This window comes from Homarus americanus, unplaced genomic scaffold (genome assembly GCF_018991925.1).
Source record: "Homarus americanus isolate GMGI-L3 unplaced genomic scaffold, GMGI_Hamer_2.0 scaffold24260, whole genome shotgun sequence".
Classification (NCBI taxonomy): Eukaryota; Metazoa; Arthropoda; class Malacostraca; order Decapoda; family Nephropidae; genus Homarus; species Homarus americanus.
The window spans coordinates 5997700-6022699 of record NW_024721079.1 but is presented as its reverse complement, the minus strand read 5'-3'; the positions used below and the strand labels follow the sequence as shown (position 1 = coordinate 6022699).

At 45.6% G+C, this 25000-nt stretch overlaps 1 protein-coding gene across 3 annotated transcripts in view; it reads right to left on the bottom strand.

Moving 5' to 3' along the window:
* Positions 1-25000, bottom strand: part of LOC121861480 (rap guanine nucleotide exchange factor 1-like) — a 154927-nt gene that overhangs the window by 107065 nt on the left and 22862 nt on the right. For all 3 annotated transcript variants that reach the window (XM_042359264.1, XM_042359263.1, XM_042359265.1), the window contains one exon: positions 20076-21017. In XM_042359264.1, coding sequence (XP_042215198.1) covers positions 20076-20163 — 88 coding nt within the window. In that variant the 5' untranslated portion in view covers positions 20164-21017. The remainder of the gene's footprint in view (positions 1-20075; positions 21018-25000) is intronic.

The following is a 25000-nucleotide window of genomic DNA, read 5'->3' as shown; positions in this document are numbered from 1 at the left end:
CACACACACACACACACACACACACACACACACACACACACCTAATTGTTACTTTCTGGTAGTGGGTCAGTTGGGGGGGCTAGGGGGGGTGGAGGAGGGGGGGGAGGAGTTAGTGTGAGAAGGGAGGGGGGAGGGGGGGCTGGCAGGGTGTGTGTGTGTGGAAACTGCGTCTAATTCCTCCCTGGAGAGTTGGCAGAATGTCAACACTACCCTGTCACCTAACACACACAGGGAGAGGGGAAACAGGAGAAAACAGGGGAGGAAGGAAGGAGAGGAAAAACTAGGAGGGAGGGAGAAAGGGTAAACATGAAGGGAGGGGAAGGAGACGAAGAGGGGAGGATAACAGCAAGAGGAAAAGAGAGAAGGTAAAGGAGAGGAGGGAAACAGGACTGTGAAAGGGGCAGTAAGTGGTAATGGAATGGATGAGAGGGGAAAAGGATAATGGAATGGGTGAGAGAGGAGAGCGCTGGGAGAAGAGACAGAGTGAGGGAAGCTTAAGACTAAAGTGTGAAGGTGGGGATAATGAGGGGAGAATGGGGGAGGGAGGGGTCAAAGGGTGATGAAGAGGGGAGATGGAGAGAGGAGACGGGATAGGGGTACTGGTATGGTCGTGACGCCACCCAACAACAACAACTAACCCCCCCTGAGGACCAATCTGGAAAGCTGCGGGTTGTCCACACACACACACACACACACACACACACACACACACACGACGACATGATTGGCGATACAACGAAAACCAACCATAACATAATTAATTACGAAAAAAAAATTAACAAAACTCACCAAACCGCAACAACAACGTAACGTAACCTGACCAGAACCTAACCTGACCACACCTCATCCTAACCTGACTTTTGGGAGGGTTTGTTCCTGGTGTTTATATCGTACTAACACGGCCCAGGTGACGAGGTAAGCACACGGGATAAGAAGCCACAACACCAGCCACTAATACACTCCAGAATGCACAAGTGTCGTCGGGTCTTTAGGCGTCAAGGAAGCCACACACCGCCACACCGTACAAGGCACAGAGTTGTACGGGCTAAGGGTTGTTCTGGGTCGAGATGCCTGCCTGGAAGTCTTCTCTCTTAAGACAAGGAGTAATGAGGGGCCACAAGAGAGGGCCCCCCCCCCACCACCACGTGACAAATAAGACGGCCCCCTCATGGTGGAAGTAAAACAGAAGAGAGGGGCCCCCACAATCAGGTGACAAACAACAGTGTGTTATGGCCCATCAAGGTGACATATGGTAACATGTGAGGGGCGGCAGTGTGTGGGGGTGGGGGAGGGGGGAGACGTGGCCCTGGAGGAGGGGGAGGGAGTGAAGGTGGGAAGTGTATACATGCCTGTGGTGAGGACGAGGAGGCAGGGGTGCACGTGCTGGAGCGGAGTGCACGTGCCAACCAGTCAGTCAGTCAGTCAGTCAGTCAGCCAGCCAGTTAGTTAACCAAACACCCAACTAACCAACCAAGAAGCCTATACCAACGTTTTTAATTACGTACTCAATATTATACTTCACACCACTACGAGTCTGAGAGAGCCAAACCCTCTTACCATAGTGTTCAGCTGTGGTCAACTTCCGGGGTGAAATATGCAAATTCTTAAAAGGTAGACGACTTGGGTAAACAGGAACCGCACTCTAGAATCACAGCAGTCGGGAGAGGATGTTACACCAGCTGGAGACGTAAAAATAAAGTGTAATTGATGTTTGATCTGGTTACTTGTGTCGATGTGGCTGAAGTATAAAAATTGTGGGTAAAATTATTTGAGTTGGTGTAGAGGTCAAGTGGGCTACAGTCTAATTAAGTTCTGAACTAACATAAGTCTCAACGTAGCTTAAGTCCCATCTTAACCTAACCTAACCTAACCCTATCTATCACCTAAGTCTAACCTAATCTAATCTAAGTTAATTTAACCAAACCTAAACGAATCTATCCTAACTCAGTCAAGCCCAACCTAATCTAACCTAGCCTAACCTAATCCAAGCCTAACCTAATCTACGCTAAATTAACCTAACCTAACCCAATTCTCAAGTCTTACTAACTGTACCTGTATCGTTGTTTCTGTACCAATAGTGAAATAGTTAGGTACTGAAGGTTGGGCGTAGTGGAGCGAAACACACACACACACACACACACTCCACTGCACGTCACCCACACCACCACGCCCACTCCACTGCACTCACACCACCAGCCTCCACTCTCCACTCCACACCACACCCCACCACCCACTGCACGACACCCACACCACCCACCACTCCTCGCTCTGGACCGTGAAGACAAACAAAGTACTGTACTGCGGAGTCACTCACCCAGGAGGTCATCTAGAACCAATGCTTTTCTGAGGTGAGTTACTTTACTTTATCAACAAGGTATGTATGACGTCTGTGAGAGAGAGAGAGAGAGAGAGAGAGAGAGAGAGAGAGAGCTTCGTGTTTGGCACTTAACTAAATTTTAACATACTTGCTGGCAAACATTTATCATTACGTCAAGTTATACACAAGTTCAAGGCCCAAGTCTTAGGTGATTTTCTACGTAAGTTCAAGGATGTGTGTGTGTGTCTTGTTTACTGTTTTAGAAGTAATAGCCTTTGAACATAAGAATGGAGGAAACTGCAGCGTGCCTATGCCTTTAGTCCTATACTAATCAGTCCCGTTTACATCCAACCCCTATTGCTCATATAGCCACCCAACCTATGTTTGAGGCTACCCAGCGTATGTGAGCTAATGATGATGTTTTATTACTCGTTCCACTCATCCACTACTGTATTTCCAAACCAATGTTTACCTATATCGAGCCTGAGATCCAGTGCTACAAGTAACTACAATATTTTGTTTTCAGAAATAACCAGTAAATTATTATTATTATTATTATTATTATTATTATTACAGACACAAATACCAACAGACAGACTGATAACTTGGAGCTGTAAGAAGAGATTCTAGGAAATTTTCTTTAACCCGAACATACCAGACGTGTTGGCCTCACCCCCTATCCTCACCTCTTCCCCCCTCCCCGGCCACACACCTCCCTTCCTTGCCTCACCCCTATCCTCACCTCTTCCCCCCTCCCCGGCCACACACCTCCCTTCCTTGCCTCACCCCTATCCTCACCTCTTCCCCCCTCCCCGGCCACACACCTCCCTTCCTGGTCACATCTATAAACCCTTAACCGCATATATGTCCCTCCCTTCCTCTCTGGCTACACATCACCCTTCCTTCCCTCCTCCCTCTCTGGCCTTATCTGTCTCCCTGGCCACACTTCTCTCCCTGCATAAACCTACCCCTACCACTCCACCCCTCCCTGACCACACTGGCTAGATTTACCACACACCATTTCCGCCCCCTTCCTTCTTACCCATCACCAACACACCTACAACAATCACCAACATTAACCCCCACCACCACATCTACTACAATCACCACCACCATTCCTTCTCAATCAGTAACACACCATCATCACCACCACCACCACTTCTTTATTTCTTGTAACACCTACTATATTTACAGTACCTGCTTTTATTGTACCATCAAAACCGTGTTATCGGAAATTATCATGTAAACAGATAAGATATTACCATTGCAATAAACATAATTGTCAACTAGACATAATCCTGACAGCTCTGTCCTCTTGTTCAACCTTATTACTGTACAACCCATGTTGTACTGCTCCCCCATTATACTTATGTTTTTCAATTCCACTGTAATTTATGTATATACTTACAGGTGTACAATAAAAAAATAAAAAAAATAAAAAATAAATAAATATTGAAGTGATAACCGTGGTATAGTATATATCAGGTGCCTCAAAGAGAGCTCAGGGTCTCAACCGGCTCAGCCATGTTAATATTGTTATTATTATCCACTCTGTATCTGTGTTTCTCTGGCTAAATAAACTGTTTCAATTCAGTTCAATCCAACTAACAATACCATTACTTTACCCTAGCCGCTCCCTACCACCATCAACCAGACCTCAATCACCCTCCCCCATTCCTTTCCAATCAGGAGTCCATCACCACCACCATCACCACTGCCTTAACTACTACCCCCACTACCATTACCACTACTAACACCCCCCACCCATCACCCCCTCCTCCCATCACCCCTCCACCCATCACCCCTCACCCCTCCACCCATCACCCCCACTATCCCTGGCCCATTCTGGCCACCCCCCACCCAACTAATAATAACACCGATAGTTGACAGAGCTGAAGTCCCTCCCTCCCTCCCTCCTTCTCCCTTCCACAACCATTTCTCTCTCTCTCCATCCTCATTCCCTTTCCTCTCTCATCCATCTCCTATTTACTCACTGTTCTCTTATCTCCCTCTTTCTCTCTGATCGCTTCCTCCCTCTTCCCTACCTTATTCCCTTACCTTCCTCCCTTATCACCCCTCCAGTTCCCCTACCTCCCGTCCCCTCCCCATCGTCCTTCTCCTCCCCTCACCTCCCATATCGTCACCTACCTTAACCCACCTCCCACCATTCTTTCCTTCCCTACCTCACACACACACACACACACACACACTTACGTAAAAGGTTTCCACATCACAGTTCCTTTACGACATGTCAGTCAAGGAAGCGTTAGGCAACTCTGGGTCACACACACACACACACACACACACACACACACACACACACACACACACACACACACACACACACACACACACACACACACACACACACTCTTATACCCATTTCCGATATATATTTTTTCTCCTGTAAATTGATGTATAAATTGAAAATGCCCACAACTACGACGGTAAAGTCTCATACAGACGCCACATTACTAGTCTACTACCATCGACTATCACTATCCTGGACTAACCTACCTATCCACCTCTTACCTATCTCTCTACCTACCTGCTACCTTCCTATCCACTCCTCTTCATCCGTTAACTACCACTATTTGCCTACCACCATCGTCAACCACTATCTCTCTATACCAGCATTACCACCAATATACCACTACTAGCCTACCACACTACTGCTACTACTACTACCACTACCTACCATCCTCACACTACCAACACCACACAACGATCCTCACACTACTACCATCCTCACACTACCACTACTACCACCACACTACCACTACTACCACCATACTACCACTACTACCACCATACTACCACTACTACCACCATACTACCACTACTACCACCACACTACCACTACTACCACCATACTACCACTACTACCACCACACTACCAATACTACCATCATACTACCACCACACTACCACTACTACCACCACACTACCACCACCCACCACTACTACCACCACACTACCACTACTACCCACACCACTACTACCACCACACCACCTCCACCACTAACCCCCACCACACCATCACTAACCCCCACCACCTCCACCACTCCCGCGAACACCGTCACCACACTTTACTGGCCACTTAAATATGACAACATCTACTTGGCACTTACGTATGGCCACTTATCTAGCAATAACATAATGGCCACATCTATCTACCCACTTAAAATGTACGTAAACTCCTCTGGCCACACTCCAAGATGGCCACGTTCCACTGGCCATTGAAATACAAACAAACTTACCCTGGCCAGACCTTTCCTACCCATGATTCACACACACACACACACACACACCTACACAGGCCTGCGGGGTACTGCCACTAACAATCTGGTATATCAAGGTGAGGAAGAGGGAGGGAATGGTGAGGGAGAGTGGGATGGGGAGATGTTAGAGAGGTAAAGGATCCCCCCGTATAGTTTCTAGGTATTGTCCAAGTAAAAGTAAAGTCACAGGTGAACTCCCAGTAACCACTCAGATAAACTCCCAGGTAAACTCCCAGGTAAACTCCCAGGTAAACACCCAGGTAAACTCCCAGGTAAACTCCCAGGTAAACCCTCACTCTACACTCCTCACGCAGTATACAGTAACGAGGCCAAGTCTAAATATGTCCACAACAAGGATGACATTTTCCTCACTTCCTTAATCTGGTGGACGACATTTCTGACTTTATTATTTACAGCGTTAACTGAAGACAAATAAATACCTGTGTTATTATTATTATTATTATTATTATTATTATTATTATTATTATAGTTATTGTTAGACACATCTCAGGTAATCCCCATTATTATTATTATTATTATTATTATAGTTATTGTTAGACACATCTTAGGTAATCCCAAAACAATCATGTAACCCCACCAAAAAAACACACATTGTTAAGTTGGCTGTAATCTAAGAGTCCTTTGTATCGTGGTTGTGTCCAATTATTTATGATTTTATGTAGTGATTGTCGTGGTGGGATTTCCTGTACTTAATTTACAGACATTAACTACGAAAAGGAGCATTTATATGAATTTCTTGGTTAAATTGCTCTCTCTCTCTCTCTCTCGTGTGTGTGTGTGTGTGTGTGTGTGTGTTTATCTCCAGCCCCACAATTAACCTACACTACCCACCCCTTCCTCAGTACAGGGCAACATAATATGTCAACACACACTTCCTCAATTAACAGTTCGGACGTAACATCATTAAACACTTAAACTGACATAGGAAGCCACGAGAACCACCTACAAGGCCTTAATTAATACGGGTTACACAAGGAATATGACCCTTGAGTGAGATGAAAGTGTCAAACCCAAGACAGTGTCAGTACTGTAGGTGGTAAAGGTGTCAGCACGAGTAAAATAGGGAGGTTAGTGTCAGTAGAGGTGTGGCTAGGGTTAGTGTCAGCAGAGGTGTGGGCCCGTAGCAAGGGTTACTGTCAGCAGAGGTGAAGCAGGAATCAAAGTGTCAGCAAAGGTGAAGCAAGGATTAAGTGTCAGCAGAGATGTGGCTAGGGTTAGTATCAGCAGAGGTGAAGCAAGGATTAAAGTGTCAGCATAAGAGGATCAAGGTGTCAGACTGTCAGCAACGATATAACTAAGCATGGACCCAGCGTCAGTAGAAGTATGGCAGCTTCTGTGTCGAAACGTGAAGAACGGAGTGGAGGAGGAACGTGAGGGGCGGAGGAGAGGAGGAAGGGAGGAAGGAGAGGGGGGGAGGTGAAGGGTGGAGGAAGAACGTGAGTGGGCGGAGAGGGGAGGAAGGGAAGAAGGAGAGGGGAGGTGAAGGGTTGAGGAGAAGAACGTGAGTGGGCGGAGAGGGGGAGGAAGGGAAGGAGGAGGGGGGGAGGTGAAGGGGGTGGAGGAAGAACGTGAGGGCGGAGGCGTAAATGAGGCGAGGTAATGAATGTTAGGTGGGTGGAGGTGGAAGGCTGGGTGGAGGGAAGGCTGGAGTGGAGGGGGAGAAGGCTGGGTGGGAGGGGCTGGGTGGAGGAAGGCTGGGTGGAGGGAGGCTGGGTGGAGGGAAGGCTGGGTGGAGAGGGGAAGGCTGGGTGGAGAGAAGGCTGGGTGGAGAGGGCTGGGTGGAGAGGGAAGGCTGGGTGGAGAAGGCTGGGTGGAAAGGCTGGGTGGAGGGGGGGAAGGCTGGGTGGAGGGGGAAGGCTGGGTGGAGGAGGGGAGGAAGGCCGAGTAGAAGAGGAGGAGGAGGAGAGCGACATCCAGGCTAAGAGACAGTTACCCCAACACCGTGTACACATGGGCGGGTGTAAGTAGAGCTCAGGTGCCTCTCTGAGCGTTAAGTACACTTACACGGCCCCAACTCGTGACACGCCTCTGTTTGTGCTCTTGTAAGTGACTGTGGGCGTGGGCTATACTTAACACTTTTATTAAGATCGATTCCCGCAACTGGCTGGACGTGGGGTATTACTTTTAACTTTTTACTTATACTTTTAGGAGCGATTCCCGGAAATGGCTTGTGGATGAGTATTTACTTATCACACTTTTACGGTCTACGCGGTGTGGGTACGGAAATCCTCCCAAATGGGAATTCCTAAAATTGGGGTCATTGCCTTGCCCCCACAGTACAACACCAGCAACTAATAATGTTGCTACAACTACTATACCTACTACTACCACTACTACCACCACTACTACTACTGTACTATTTTTTATATTAAAGTGGCCTCCAGCCTCCCCCAATAGCCACACATTCGCTACCATTCTTTTACCTTAATATTAAATCTACTACTACTACTACTACTACTACTACTACTACTACCATCAAGACATCATGAAATATAAACGAAAGATTGGGTTCAGCGCCACACACCAAACATTATCAACAAGGAATAAACTGCCACAATCACCACAGTTATTTCCTCAACAGACGTGTGTTACATATAGGAGTGTCAGGGTCATCACACCTGTACACACACACACACACACACATTCCCCACACACACACATATATCCCCCACATCCCCCACACACATACCCCTCCCCACATTCTCCCCACACACATACCTCCCCCCCCCCCACACACATACCCTCCCCCACACATCCCCACACACCATATCCCCCCACACATATCCCCCATCCCCCCACACTAAACCACCGACCTCATTCTTGCTAAGGCTTCGTTCCTTTACAAATATAAAACTGTGAGAGCCAACTGCAAGATATAAACTAACCTTGTCCCCATAAAACACACACACACACACACACACACACACACACACACACACACACACACACACCATATACTTCAAGTGATATATACAAGTTCTCACATCTCCAGTCAAGGAATACAATAATGAACGTAGGAACTGTTAAGAAATGAAGCCCCCGAGGGAATGGGGAGAGATGGGGGATGGGGAGAGATGGGGGATGGGGGATGGGAGGTTTACTGTCATAGAGTGAGAATGTAAACACACACACACACACATACCTGTCTCAAAGTTGTTGTCAGGTGTGTTATGTATGAGTGTGTTACCCCAAGGTTTTGTAGACCACCTGATTGCTTTTACTCACTGTGGGTATAGAGAACATCTTAACCCTCATATTTTACTCGGAAACGTCGGTATAAGTACAGATTTAAGTATAAGTAACAAGTATAAGTTACATACATACTCTGAAGGCCCGAGGAGGGGTAATAAAAACAGGATTATGGTAGTGTGTTAACCTAGATATAAAATAAATGCATATCCCCCAGGAGATATACTTAACCTGCTCGTGTGGCTACTGTGGTGTCGTTCTTAACTACTGGTTGGTCAGAAAAGGTCCTTTGGAAAACTTCTGGATATTCAACCCCCAGGCTGTTGTTTATTGGGATAAGACACAAAAAAATCTTAGCAAAAAAAAAAATCACACGGAGGGAGGAGGGAGGGAGGCGACTCTCTCTCTCTCTCTCTCTCTCTCTCTCTCTCTCTCTCTCTCTCTCTCTCTCTCTCTCTCTCTCTCAGCTGTAACAACAACACCCACTTACATCTCCCTCAACCAGCCAGTGTCAACACCCCACATCACGTACCTGCAACACACCAAAATATACTCATTAATTAATGCAAATAATACAATACAATAATATAAAAAAAACACTCTTAATTATACACCAGCTCAATACACATTAACACACAGTCATATAATGAACAACATTGCAACACTTTACAAATAATGTTTATTTATAATCATCAATATTTGCAACATCATAAAACCTTCAACTGAATAAAAAAAAATCCAAATATATACATACGTAAAAATTCAATAAACATCTAAAAAAAACATCCATATTGAGATTCACAGCCACAATGTTTACAAACAAAACACCATATACAGGTGCAGCCTTAATGACGCAGGTAAAGGTAGTAAGAGTTAGTGGCCCAGGTGGTGTCAACAAGGTGTGGTGAGAGAGAGAGAGAGAGAGAGAGAGATTGATGACAATAGTTGAGACAGACAACTGACACCGAAGACAAATCACCCACATTTTAACTCTCTCTTTACGAATGGTGTCATCTGTGGTCACTGCAACACACACACACACACACACACATATATATATATATATATATATATATATATATATATATATATATATATATATATATATATATATATATATATATATATATATATATATATATATATATATATATATATATATACTTTGTCTTCATAAATGTTTGTATTTCTAAAAATTGTTTTATTATTATTATTATTACAATATTATTTTCATTGTCATAATTAAGGGTGTTATTATTAATAGCACTATTATTCTTGTGGTTGTCGTCATCATCAATATTATTATTTCTTGTTGCTGTTATCATCATCATCATCATCATTAGCCCTTGAGAAACCCGCCGCCTTTGTGTCATAACTTGAATAATCCAGTAAGATGCTGTACTTTACATGTCCAGTTAGAACAGACAAAAAATATATAAATTACATGTGAGTGAACCCTTGAGAACCAGGCGCCAGACAAGGGGCCAGGAAGCTACCACTACCACCACCTACACCACCACCTACCACCACCACCTACACCACCATCTACCACCACCACCTACACCACCACCACCGCTACCACCACAACCTTGAACAGCGGCACGCCAGCAAAAACTTGAGCCTCGCACGCAAAAAGCTGTAGATATCTTGTGCACGCAGTGGTGTCTGCCTCTTTGCCATATACGTGAAGAACCCCATGGTGTGTGTGTGTGTGTGTGTGTGTGTGTGTGTGTGTGTGTGTGTGTGTGTGTGTGTGTGTGTGTGCGTGTGTGTGTGTGTGTGTGCGTGCGTGTGTGTGTGTGTGTGTGTGTGTTGTTTATAGTCTTTCATATAGTGTGAGGAGCCTGGCAATGGGTGGGTGTGATGGTATAGTAGATGACTGTGGGTATAGTGGGCTGGGTCAGTGGGTGGAGTGTGTGGGTCAGTGGGTGGACGGGTGGGCGGACGGGCGGGGGAGCGGGCGGGAGGGAGGGAGGAGTGTGTTGTAAGAGTGTCGGTAACAGAATACCCAGGGGTAGATCCTACGCCTTCACGACCCAACACTGTACACCCACACGTTCTCCTCCCTCAAGTAACGTGACCCAAAAATTCTGTCCCCACACCCACGGACACCATACTGCCATACCAACATCCGCGGGCACCATAACATCATCCACCATACTTACTCCCATACCCAATATCCCCAACTACCATTCTTCCATACCTGACTCCATTCCCAAACTACCATACCCCCCCCCCTCCCCTCCCATCAATCGCCTCACTGCCCAGGGGGGGACAGATGTGGCGGGACCAGAGGAGGAGGAGGAGGGAGATTGAGGTGGGTCAGGAGAGAGAGGGGTGGGGGGGTCAGGGGTGAAGGGGGGGGTGTGAGGGGTGAAGAGGGGGGGTGAGGGAGGGGAGACACATACATCAAAGTACAGGTGACAGGTGGTAAAAGACGACTAGATAATTACCATAGGGCATTAGGCTATGCTGTACACACGGGTTGATGAGAGAGAGAGAGAGAGAGAGAGAGAGAGAGAGAGAGAGCTTTCAACCTCCTAACTTAAGCAAGGACCTGAACCAGATTTCAGATAAAATTTGTCCGCCCGAGAGCTAGTTTATCGGGCACCACCTTGCATCCTGTCCAAAAATTATGAACCATGGCGCTAATAAAAACAAGTGACCCTAATGATTCCTGTCTCATCCTGGCCACAACGACGCCCCACATTCACGCCTGTAGCTTCCCTTCTGCTGGTGTTCACATGTTCCTACTGCTGTAGAGTTTACCTAAAAGAGAGGCAGCTTCCTGGTTCATAAGTTCACTATACTCACCGCCTCAGGTTATCAGTCAGCTCCCCCTACACTCATGAGTATATTTGACTGTACCTCACTCATCCTTCATCCAGTCTAGTAGTCACATGATGCGAGGTCAACACGGCACGCACACAAGCACGCATCTCTCTCAAACCAACATTCACACATTCCTCCACACACACACACAACACCTCTCCAGTGCGAGTGAATGAGTGTGTAATCATTCACTCGCACACACATACCCACACAATCCCCTCCTTTACACACACACACACACACACACACACACACACACACACACACGGAGACAGGAGAAAACGTGACCATAAGAGTATTGAGAAGGAGGAAGGGAGAGTGTGTGGGTATTGATTAATTCTCCAGAGTTAGGTCGAATTACCAAGCCAACCACGGTGAAGGAGGAGATGGAGGAGGCCAGCTTGAGTGAAAGAGGAGGAGGCCAGCTTGGGTGAAGGAGGAGATGGAGGAGGGGTCAGCTTGGGTGAAGGAGGAGATGGAGGAGGGCCAGCTTGAGTGAAGGAGGAGGAGGGTCAGCTTGAGTGAAAGAGGAGATGGAGGAGGACCAGCTGTAGTAAAGGAGAAGATGGGAAAGGGAAGAGTGGATATAGTGAGCCATAGGTGGACGAAGAGGTGAGGAGGGGGAGGAAGGAAGTGAGATAGTGAAGGAGAGAGGGAAAAAAGGAAGGATGAGGAGGGGAGAGGATGGAGAGAATGGAGAGGGACAGAGAGGAGGAGAGGGAGGGGGAGAGAGAGAGAACGTGGCGCGGATATGATGATGATGAAGCACACACACACACACACACACACACACACACACACACACACACACACACACATATGAATTAATAAATAAAATAATTCTTTAATTCTTTTGTTTTGTAATCTGTTTAGAACTGTATTTAGGGCGGCTGTTATCATTACCTCTCTCTCTCTCTCTCTCTATTTCTCTCGCAGAATTTTGAAAATATTTTGTGTGTCAGAGAGAGAGAGAAAAATGCAAGTCTCAACGGATTTGGTGGTAGTGAGTGGTGGCGGTGGTGTGGGTAGTGGACGCGGTCACATTGCAACTATATCTTGCGCTTAAGTAATAAGAGTGCAGAGGTCATATTGCAACTATATCTTGCGCTAGTCAGGCCGCACCTCGATTATGCTGTTCAGTTCTGGTGCCCATATTATAGAATGGATATCAATTCACTGGAGTCGGTGCAAAGAAGAATGACGAAATCTTAATGGTTAGGTTAAGTTTTTAGGTAAGATTAGGGCCTATCAGGACTGGGGCCCATCTGACCTACAGCCGATTAAACGCTCACCAAACACAATAACATAAACGCACATAATAATTAACCATAGGGCAGGTGTGAAGACAGGTGTAACACAGGTAAGAAACGAATACGTAATTACGAGTATATTGCCAAAATACAAAGTATTACCTGTACATTAGACAACCTCAGTTTATTTCACCTGATGAGAAATTACACATACGCTACCTGGGAGGGGTTAGGTGAGGTGAGATGAGGTTAGGTGAAGTGAGGTGAGATGAGATGAAATTAGATTAGGTGAAGTGAGGTGAGCTGAGATGAGGTGAGGTGACGGACTCGGGTACCTGTGCTGACGCCAACCACCACGTGATGAGTAACGACCTTGAGCCACTGCCAGATGACACTCATTCACCCCTGTACTCCTAATATTATTTCATTTCTTTCTTTCTCAACTAAATATTCTTTAATGTCTTTCTTTTTCATCTAAATATTCTTCCATTTCTTTCTTTCTCAACTAATATTCTTTCATGCCTTTCTTTCTCAACTAATATTCTTTCATGCCTTTCTTTCTCATCTCCTCAATATTCTTTCATGTCTTTCTTTCTCATCTAAATATTCTTCCATTTCTTTCTTTCTCATCTCCTCAATATTCTTCCATTTCTTTCTTTCTCATCTAAATATTCTTCCATTTCTTTCGTTCTCCTCGTTTATTTTTCATGTCTTCTTTTTTCATCTAAACATTCTTCCCATTTTTCTTTTCATCTCCTAATATTATTTCATTTCTTTCTTTCTCAACTAAATATTCTTTCATTTCTTTCTTTCTCAACTAAATATTCTTCCCGGCTCTGTTCCTCGTTTCGTTTTCCTTCTTCATCTTCTGTCCCTCTTCCTTCCTCTTCTCCCAGCTCCCAATTACTTCCCCGGTTCTTCCTCTTCCTCCCTTCCCTTTTGTCTCCTGGTCCTCCATGTATTCCTTCTCTGTTACTCTTCCTCCTTTCCTTCCCTTCCTCCTCCTCCTCCTCCTCCTCACCCACACCCTAAACCACAGTGTCGTTCTCACTGTTAACATTCTCTTGTTGCTGTGAGTGAATGTGCGAGTGAGTGAGTGAGTGTGCGAGTGAGTGAGTGAGTGACAGCAAGTTCGTAGGTGAATTCGTGAGTGAAAGTTCGTAGATGAGTTCATGAGTGAGTTCGTGAGTATGAGTGACAGCGAGTCCGTGAGTGACCGTGTGAGTAACAGCGAGTTCGTGAGTGACCGTGTGAGTAACAGCGAGTTCGTGAGTGGCAACGGTACAAAATTGTTATTGTCAGGGGCCACATTGTTACCATACTCCCTCCCTCCCTCCCCCCCCACCCCACCCCCCACCCTACTTCTCGTTGTGCCAGGTGACGTAACGGACCCCCTACCTTGACCAACGCCCTCACTCCCTCTGTCTGTCTGTCTATCTATCTATCTATCTATCTATCCATTTGCATCTGGCTGTCTGTCTATCACCATCAGAATACAACTTTTAAACGAAGATATAAACAGTAGGGTTCTTGAAGTACCTAAAACAACAACAACAACACCAGCAACAACAACAACAACAACATCAGCAATTACACCAAACACTCGACGGCAAAATCAATCCGGACAAAATTAACATTGGACAAAATCACAGCGGCCAAAACCCACACGGAGAGCTTTCAACATTGACGAAGGAGCTTGTGTGTAGGTCTGTGTAGGGTTTAGGGATGTGCAAGGCTGTGTAGAGCTGTGTAGGGTGTAGAGCTGTGTGGGGCTGTGTAGGGTGTAGAGCTGTGTGGGGCTGTGTAGGGTGTAGAGCTGTGTGAGGCTATGTAGGGTGTAGGTTGTGTAGGGTTTAGGGATGTGCAAGGCTGTGTAGGGTGTGGGACTGTGTAGGGTGTAGAGCTATGTGGGGGTGTGTAGGGTGCAGGACTGTGTAGGGCTGTGTAGAGTGCAGGGCTGAGTAGGGTGTAAGGCTGGGAGTAGCACCTCCGGTCGGGCCTCACCTTCTGTAGGGATTCCCAAAAACTACGATGACACAACAACGTACACTCACCCCCCTCACTCTCTCTCTTATAACACACACACACACACACACACACACACACACACACACACACACCTCAACAAACAAGAGAGAGAGAGAGAGAGAGAGAGAGAGAAGAGAGAGAGGAGCCAGGTGGGTTATGAAACAGAGGCCTCTCGTTCACACCTGTAGAAGGCACACTGTACATGTATACTGGCGTGTGGGCGGCTACTGGCACGGTTTAAGATCGAGTGAACCCTAAATCCTAATAGAGCCCAACCCAGGTAACGTAACCTAACCCAACCTAACCCAATCATTGCTGGTATGCTGTGTTAACCCGACAGATCAGGGGCTTGGGGACTTATTTCAGAACTTACCGTAGAAGAACTCTCCCCCCTCCTCCATCGAGCAGGTTTAGACGCTGGGTGGCCCTCTGAGGAAGAATTACTACTGCAGGTGCGCCAACCCCCCTACCCGTGCACCACATCCCCACCATTACTGTCACCTTCACCCACACCCCTAAGACCTTCCCCCCCTCTACCACCGGGAAGACGAGGGGTTTACTACCATCACCACTCACCAATAAATATCACCAAATACCACCAGCAACCAACACCAGCACTACCACCATCCATTATCACCATAAGAACATAATAATGGAGGAAACTGCAGCGGGAATATTGGTCCATACTGGGCAGTTCCATTTACACCCTACCCCTATCGCTCATATATCCATCCAACCTATGTTTGAAGCTATCCAGCGTATTCCAGTTAATGATGTCGTTTGGTAACTTGTTTCACTCATCCACTACTGTATTTCCAAACCAATGTTTACCTATTTCGCGCCAAAATCTAAATTTGTCTAATTTAAAACCATTGTTACGAGTTCGCTCCTGGTTGGATAGTTTGAGTACCTTGTAATGTCCCCTTTGTTTAGCCCTGACTTCCATTTATACACCTCTATCATATCGCCCCTCACTCTACGTCTCTCGCGAGGGAGTGCAAATTAAGATGCTTAAACCTGTCTCTGTACTCAAGGTTCCTAATGCCCGGGATTAGTCTTGTCATTCTCCTACCACCAACCACTATCACCACCATCAACCACCATTATCACCTCCATACTACTCCGATTACCTATCACTTCCATTCCCTGCCAGGTCATCCAGTCTACCCTCTACCAGCCAGGTCAACCAGTCAAGTCTACTAGCCTGGTCAGGTCACTTTCAGCCAGTTCGGTCAAGCACCCACAGGAAAGACAGGATATCCTAACACTATATCCTGTCAGATACCGTCGGTGGCCCTTGCGCTATATCCCATTCATATCACGTGAAGATTAGGCACCCAAGCTTACTTCACCAGAGGAAAACCCTAACCTAACCCCCAATTAGAGTTAGGGTGTCTAACCTTCAGGTGAAATAAGCTGGGTGTGTCTAATTATCAGGTGAAATAAGCTGGGGGTGTCTAATTATCAGGTGAAATAAGCTGGGTGTGTCTAATTATCAGGTGAAATAAGCTGGGGTGTGTCTAATCTTCAGTTGAAATAAGCTGGGGTGTGTCTAATTATCAGTTGAAATAAGCTGGGGGTGTCATCATATTTCCCGAATAAAGGAATTAAAAGGACACTACTTAAGGAATAATAATAATAATAATAATAATAATAATAATAATAATAATAATAATAATAATAATAAATCAATAATTATGAAAATATTAAATGAGACGAAACAAGGACAACAACAACAATAACATCATAAACCATAATAACAAAAACAACAATAATAATAATAGTAAAATAATAACAATAATAACAACAAGCTGAACAAAAAACAATAACACGAACATGAACAATAATAATAACAACTAGAAGAACAAAAGGACAAAAACAAGAACAATAATAACAACAACAATAATAATAGTAATAATAATAATAACAATAACAACAAGCCGAACAAAAGAACAACAACAATAATAACAGCAACAACCATAATAACAATAACAACAAGTACAACAACAACAATAATAATAACAGCAACAAGAAGACAACGAGTACAGTACGTGACCAAAACCAAGACTGAGAGAAACGTCAGTCCTGAACCGCGAAAACCCTGTATAAAAGATGACACGAAATAACAAGGAAAAAACTACGCTAGAAAAAATAACTACCCCCTCCCCTCCCCTCCCCCCCACTACAGGTTATTTTATCAGCTGTTTGAACTCTCTAACCTAACCCAACGTAACCTACTTAACTCTAACCTAACCTATTTTGACCTAACTTAACGCTAACCTAACCTAGCCTAACTTAACCTACGCTAACCTAACCTACCACACACACACACACACACACACACACACACACACACACAAATATACTTTAGTGCTTTTAAATGTGACCAACACAGATTATTTACCCAATATGCCTTCTTAAATTGACATCCATATTTTTGTTTTATTCAATCTGAAGACAAAAATTATTTCCCAATTAATAATAATAATAATAATAATAATAATAATAATAATAATAATAATAATAATAATAATAATAATAATCGTCTCCCCTTAAGCAAGCAAGTGTTGATCAGCGTGTCGCATGGTGTGGAGGGGTAGTGAAGGCCCTGGCACAAACTACAGGGTGGTGTTGCTCCTCTCTCTCACCTCTCCCTTCCCTAGACACTAGCAAAACACCTCTGTCTTACGTAATACACGCTGGCGATATTATATGGCGAGGAGGTTGGCAGGCACTTTGCTTTTACATCACTCTGATCTGATGCTGTCTTGGCACTCTATTGGCACTGTGCCTGCTGGGGTGCCACTTCCACTTGCCTCCACCCCTTACCACCTCCTTTTCTTCTTAGCTTTCTTCTTCTCCTCTCTCTCTCTCTCTCACTACCACCTACAACCACCACTCAATCCCAGTGCTTCTCCTCTCCTCAGTGTTACTTCCTTCACCACCATGCTCCATACACCCCCTACCTGACCCGCAGTACCTCTCCACTACCCCCCCTACCTATTATAGTACCTCTCCCTACCCCCCTACCTATTATAGTACCTCTCCCACTACCCCCCCTACCTATTATAGTACCTCTCCCACTACCCCCCCCCTCCAAACAATGGCTCTCTCGACAGCGCCTCTAAGTCAGTATGTAACCCGCTATAGTGCACCACATACCCGCCATCACCTCCCTATAACACGGCTTGTATCACCTGGAGGCCAAGGCAGTACCTGTACGTTACTGACCTCCTGTGGGAACCTCCTGTACCTGTACTCTTTACTTATATTTGTACTGCCACTTCTGAATACACTTTACTTTACCGTTACCACAAGGAGATCAATTTATCCCATACCTGTACTTCGTAATAAACTAAATCTGTTCTTGTCTTGATATTTCTCAATTAACTTTATATCATGTCAACCTATGAAAAAAATATTGTAGACCTGTACATAATCTTGCCTAAGCCTCAAGCTATTTTGGTGCTTTGGAGTAAACTTCGTACATATTAACCTGAAACTCCTTCCCCAGAGTGCCAAGACGTCAGTACAGTGCCAGGTTCCTCCCCCGCCCCCAACAGACAGACGGCAGGAGGTGGCCGCCACCGCCGCCAAGGCCCGCCATACAAAACTGGCGTAAGTATAACTAGGGTTGGCAGAGTGCCCACCTACCCCCCCCCCCCCCTAACACCTACCCTCCTCCTCCCTCTTTAACACCTTCCTAACACCTACCCCTCCTCCCTCCCTCCTTAACACCTTCCTAACACCTACCCCTCCTCCCTCCCTCCTTAACACCTTCCCTAACACCTACCCTCCCTCCCTCCCTCCCTCCTTTAACACCTCCCGTCACTCTTTCCCTCCCTAACGCCCACCATCCCTCACACCTGTTACTGATGCCACCAACCCCATTCACGCCTCTACGCCCACACTAACTACCATTATCACTACTACTATTACCGCCCCACTACCAACACCATCACAACTACTGCCACCACCACAACAACCACAACACCGGTATCATTACCACTACTGTACACCGCTATCATAACAACGACAATTCTGATGCAACAACCACTATTAAAAAAAAAACTGATTCCACTTCACTGATAGCGGCGTCACCACCACCACCACAATCGTCCACATCTCTGAGAAATAAATCATATTCATAATCAATGGGAGAGAGGAGAAAAAAACTAAGAATTTACTCCCTATATTAATGTCTCACTTGCTGGGAAAAAAAAAACTCCCTCACTGCCAAAAAGAAAACGTATCCATCACTAAAGTCAAGAAAGGCAATCACTATGGGGGAGGGGTGGTTTGGGGGAGGGAAGCAAGAGGGGAAGTGGCGGGGGGAATAGGGGAAGGGGTTTACACCAGACTGACTGACAAAGAGGCTGAAAGTGGCACAAGTTGAAGGGGACACAAGTTGAAGGGGACACAAGTTGAAGGACACAAGTTGAAGGGGGACACAAGTTGGGAAGGGGGACACAAGTTGAAGGACACAAGTTGAAGGGGACATGTTGAAGGGGACACAAGCTGGAAGGGGACACAAGCTGAAGGGGACACAAGTTGAAGGGGACACAAGTTGAAGGGGGACACAAGTTGAAGGGGGACACAAGTTGAAGGAGGACACAAGTTGAAGGGGGACACAAGTTGAAGGGGACACAAGTTGAAGGGGGACACAAGTTGAAGGAGGACACAAGTTGAAAGGGAAGAGGCCAAGGTTGGAATAGGATCTCTAATATGTCAAGGCTGGAGACTTACCTTTAATTAACATGCCACCACAGTTGTCGGGGGTAGAGGGGAACCAAAAGAGGACTGAACACTTCACTGTTGACAAGGCTACTCACGGTAGAGGTGGGGCGGGGCGAGGTGAATTTGGTGGTTAGATAAGATGAAAGTCCTGATTAGATACGGCAAGACACTACTATACTATATAACTGTTACCTGCATTACGAAGATAGAACATAATGCCCGTGTGAAGGAGGGAGGGAGGAAGGGTGTGGGAGTCCCCTACTTCAGGCATAAAGACCACAGGTACAGTGGTAATGCTAAAGTTGGTGCAGCAGACAAACGACGGAACACTTTATATTGGAATGGGTTAGACCACTGCACTGGGTACCACAGGGAACTCCCATCACGCGGCAGGAGGCGGACAAGAGAGGCAGAACTTACCTGTGTCAGTTTCCTTGGTGACTTCCTGCAGCTCGTGAAGGGGGATGAGCGCCACCCCGTTGGACAGTCGCTGACGCATCTTGGACATCTGCTGACGAACGGCGCCGTAGATTCCAGGCTTCGGGCCACCACACCCACTCTCACCACTTTCCTCTTACACCTCTTTGATCACTCTCACGGCTGGTGATGATTAGTTATAAGTCTCCCCGGCAGTCACCTAAGTCACCAGGACCACCTCTGTATCACCTCTCACCACCCGGGCTCGTAATTCCATCGTGTAAACACATGACCAACGTGTATTAAGCCTCACTCAGGTACTGTGGGCTATCGTGTATCACATGTTGCAGGTGGATACGTGAGGCGGAGACACCTGCCCGGGGGAGGTAAGGAAGGTCGGTCTCAGTATGACAAGTGATGGGGGAGAGACAGTTGCTTGTCTCCTCGCAGCCTGCACCACCTAGCAGTCCGTCACACAGTTAGCAAGATGTGTGAGAGGTTCTCAGGCCAGTATGGAAAAGTGACATATGACTCACCACTTGGAGCCAGCAGTCTCACTCATCACATGACTCACTTCTCAACACAGCAGTGAACACTTTTTTTCATGTATCTTTACTGAGGAAAATAATTGTCATACGTGACACTTGACACCACTGAGACACTCCACAACACCACAATATCTTACCACGCGGTTTTACTGATGACTACACTCGTGGCATGACACACACACACAGACTCATGAGTGTCAACACTGACTGACGACACAAACTCCGGCTACCCACACCAACATCCACTCCCTCGTCCCCTTGTGTATATATACCGAGTGTATATATACTTCAGGTCCGCTTGTGCTGTTCTTGCACAGATTTTAAGTTTATTGCATGACAAACGTGGATGTCAGGATGTTGCTCTTCAGCACTTGAATATAAGAATTCACTGAAAATCCTGTAATGGTAACAAACACACAACACTGTTAAAATCAAGAACACTTCGTTTACCACAATTTTATCAAACGGGGGAAAAAGACTGTCGCGTCGTGTTGACAGCCCCACTGACCTTGACACATCCTTCTCCACTACCAAGGGTCGTCTCTTCGTCTTTACTGTCAACATTTTCAGGCTAGAATTTTTGAGTGACTATTTAACAGCAGTCATTGTGTGCTGCATTACTTTATGCTGTACAGTATACAAATACACCGTATCCGTACCTCCCTAATGGTACTACCTGTATACGCTCACTACCTCCCTAATGGCACTACCTGTATACGCTCACTACCTCCCTAATGGCACTACCTGTATACGCTCACTACCTAATGGCCCTAACTATGTATACGTTCACTAATGGTACCTACCTGTATACGCTCACTACCTCCCTAATGGCACTACCTGTATACGCTCACTACCTCCCTAATGGCACTACCTGTATACGCTCACTACCTCCCGAATGGCACTACCTGTATACGCTCACTACCTCCCGAATGGCACTACCTGTATACGCGCACTACCACCTAATTGGCACTCTTGTCTCCCTCTATATACAGTGCCTCCCATGAGGCACTCTCTCGCCCTTTAAGCACTACCACCCAACTGGCATCGTCTGGCACCCGCAAGACACAGCATCAACCCTGCGAGCGACTGGTACAAACCTCCCAGTACCAGTGTGTCCCCAGTGCCACCATCTGGCCAGTGGCACCATTGTCGTCGTCACTGTCTGGCACTGTGCAGATGGGTATGGTCCCCCCTCCACAGCACACATTGTGGGAAGCTCCGCCGACACACACACACACCAGCTGCCCTCCAAGGTTTTTTCTTAACTCTCGGGTTCTTTGTTTTCACAGGATCAGTTGTTGTCTTACAGGACCAGAGAGACAGTGTTGTTATCAGTGGTCTGAGGGTGATCACTGCCACACTGGGAAACACGTCAACACGGGTCGGGATTTTCAAAGGTGTGTTAGGGTTCACCTTTCCTCGTGACTAACTTGTGGTGTAAGAACGAACCTAACTGACGAACTCAAGCTTAAAACACAAAAATAGAATCCAAAGTGACAAAAAATAGAATCCAAAATGATAAAAACAGAATAAAAAATAAACACAGAATCAATGAGAAAACCGACTACACGTTAATAATACACCCCACCCCCCCTTAAGGTACCAATTACAGGTATAAGGTGAACGAATTAACGCCGAACCTCGAGTAAAATTATAATACCAATTTCGACGGCATTTTTCTTTTTCTGGTGCGTGAAGCGTAAGTCGACCACCGTAAGACATTTTTATTACACCAGTTATAAGGAAAATGTCGACGCTAACAGGATCTCTTAGAATTATGACTCTACACTGGTGAGGAAATTCGAACAATGACGCAAGAGGCTTCAGTGTCCAGAAATAGACATGCGTATATAGATGTCCCTAATCAGTGTCCAGAAATAGACATGCGTATATAGATGTCCCTAATCAGTGTCCAGAAATAGACATGCGTATATAGATGTCCCTAATCAGTGTCCAGAAATAGACATGCGTATATAGATCTCCCTAATCAGTGTCCAGAAATAGACATGCGTATATAGATCTCCGTAATCAGTGTCCAGAAATATAATTTAAAACAAAAATATTTCCTAAAGTGTCCAGAAACGTACAAGACAAAGATTCTAGAAAACAACTGGGGGAAAAAAAAGACGTACAGGCAGGACCAAAATTCCCTGAACACAACTGAGTCACTAAAAGCTTAATTAAGAAAGACCAAAAGCTTAATCTGCATCAGCAATCAAAAGGCTTGACATACAAAGAAAAATTATACCAAAAGCGAAACTGAGCCGCCAAAAAGATTAAACTAAAACACACACAAAAAAAGGTTAAACTTACACACCAAAAAAGCTTAAATTCAGATACAAAAGTCGTAAATTGGGAGAGAAAAAAAGCTTAAACCAAAAGCTTAATTTGAAACAACCAAAACCTTCAATAAAAATACACCAAAAAGTTTAAACCAAAAAGGACACCAAAAAGCTTAAATCGAAACATCCAAAAGCTTGAACCAAAAACTACACAAAAAACTTATAAATTGAGACACCAAAAAACTTAAACTAAGACACCAAAAAAGCTTAAACTAAGACCCCAAAAAGCTTAAACTAAGACCCCCAAAAAGCTTAAACTAAGACCCCCAAAAATCTTAAACTGACACCAAAAAAGCTTAAACTGAGACCCCAAAAAGTTCAAACAAACCCCCAAAACCTTAAACTGAGACACCTAAAACCTTAAACGAAAAAAAAAAACTTTAAATCGAGACCCCCAAAAAGCTTAAACTGAAACCTCAAAAAGCTTAAACCGAGACCTCCAAAATGAAAAGCGAGAGGGAATGTGGTATACAACCAGAGAACAACGACCAACCCCCCATGACTGGCCGATGTGACACCTGACATGGAGTGTGTAGTGTTAAGAATTGCAGAAGCGGTGGTGGCGGTGGTGGTGGTAGAGACGCCTGGAAGGTGAGTGTCCGCGCAGGGTGTGGTCGTGTTGCGCAGGGTGTGGTCAGTGGTGGTGATAGGTTGTTGTTATTTGTTGTTGTTGGTGGTGGTGGTGGTGGTGGCGAGCGGTAGTGGTGATGATAATAGTGGTGGTGATGGTAGTAGCGAAAGTGGTGGTGGTGGTAGTGGTGAAGGTGAAGGTGGTAGTAGTGGTGAAGATGGTAGTAGTAGTGACAGTGGTGGTGGAGGTAGTGGTGGTGGAGGTAGTAGTGGTGAAGGTAGTAGTAGTAGTGACAGTGGTGATGGAGGTAGTGGTGGTGGAGGTAGTAGTGGTGAAGGTGGTAGTAGTAGTAACAGTGGTGGTGGAGGTAGTGGTGGTGGTGATAGTGGTGGCGATGGTGGTTGTCTATGCAGGTTGTTATAGTCTTGAAGGTCTTGTGACGTGTTGTGTGGTGTTGGTGAAAATACTATTGCTAACCACTCTAGACCATTCTTTACTATACCACCCATCCCTAACCATCCCTAACCACCCCTGCCATCCCTAACCACCCTCACCATCCCTAACCACCCTCACCATCCCTACCCACGCCCACCATCCCTCACCACCGTAAAACTGTACCCAAATGCGAAGTCACTGCAAAATTACGTAGCCAGAGTGTCGTCCCAATCGTCCATCACGGCGGCTTGGCGAATCTTACTGTCCATTTTCTACTGAGTTATTTCATCCCCACGGTAATGGCTCATATCTCGGGCTCATAAATGATATATTCTTTAGAACCTGCGTGTATGTATGTATGTATGTATGTATGTATGTATGTATGTATGTATGTAAATCAAGACGTTCACAATGCCTCCATGGACCCTAACAAAAAATATATATATCAACGTCACGTCAAATTTGAACTCTTTGAATTTCACACCGGCACAAAAATATAGCCACTGTGTTGGGACTCCAGAAATAGTACCCTGCAACTTTGAACTGCCGACATAACCCTTTTTAAACCCCTGGGAGAGACCAGAGGAGGAGGTTCTATTTGAGGCAAGTGGACAAGGTTCTGACAAAGGATTCTTGGTCACCCTGCAGATAGATAGATAGATAGATAGATAGATAGATAGATAGATAAATAGATAAAGTAAATTAGACATACATGTTACCGTTGGTTCAGCATGAGTACTGACAGTGTGGAATACAATGACAAACAACGAGAGAGAGAGAGAGAGAGAGAGAGAGAGAGAGATGGTACAGGTAAAAAAAAAGGAAGAGGAAGAACCGTAAAAAGGAAGTGAGGAGGTATGGGTGAGAAGGGGATGTACCCAAGGCCGCGACACGACCCTGGATAATTATCTGGGATCCACACACACACACACACACACACACACACACACACACACACCACGGCTGCTAGTATGGGTGCGGGAGAGGAGACGGGCGCCACCACAATCACCACCACTATCACCGCTGTCATCA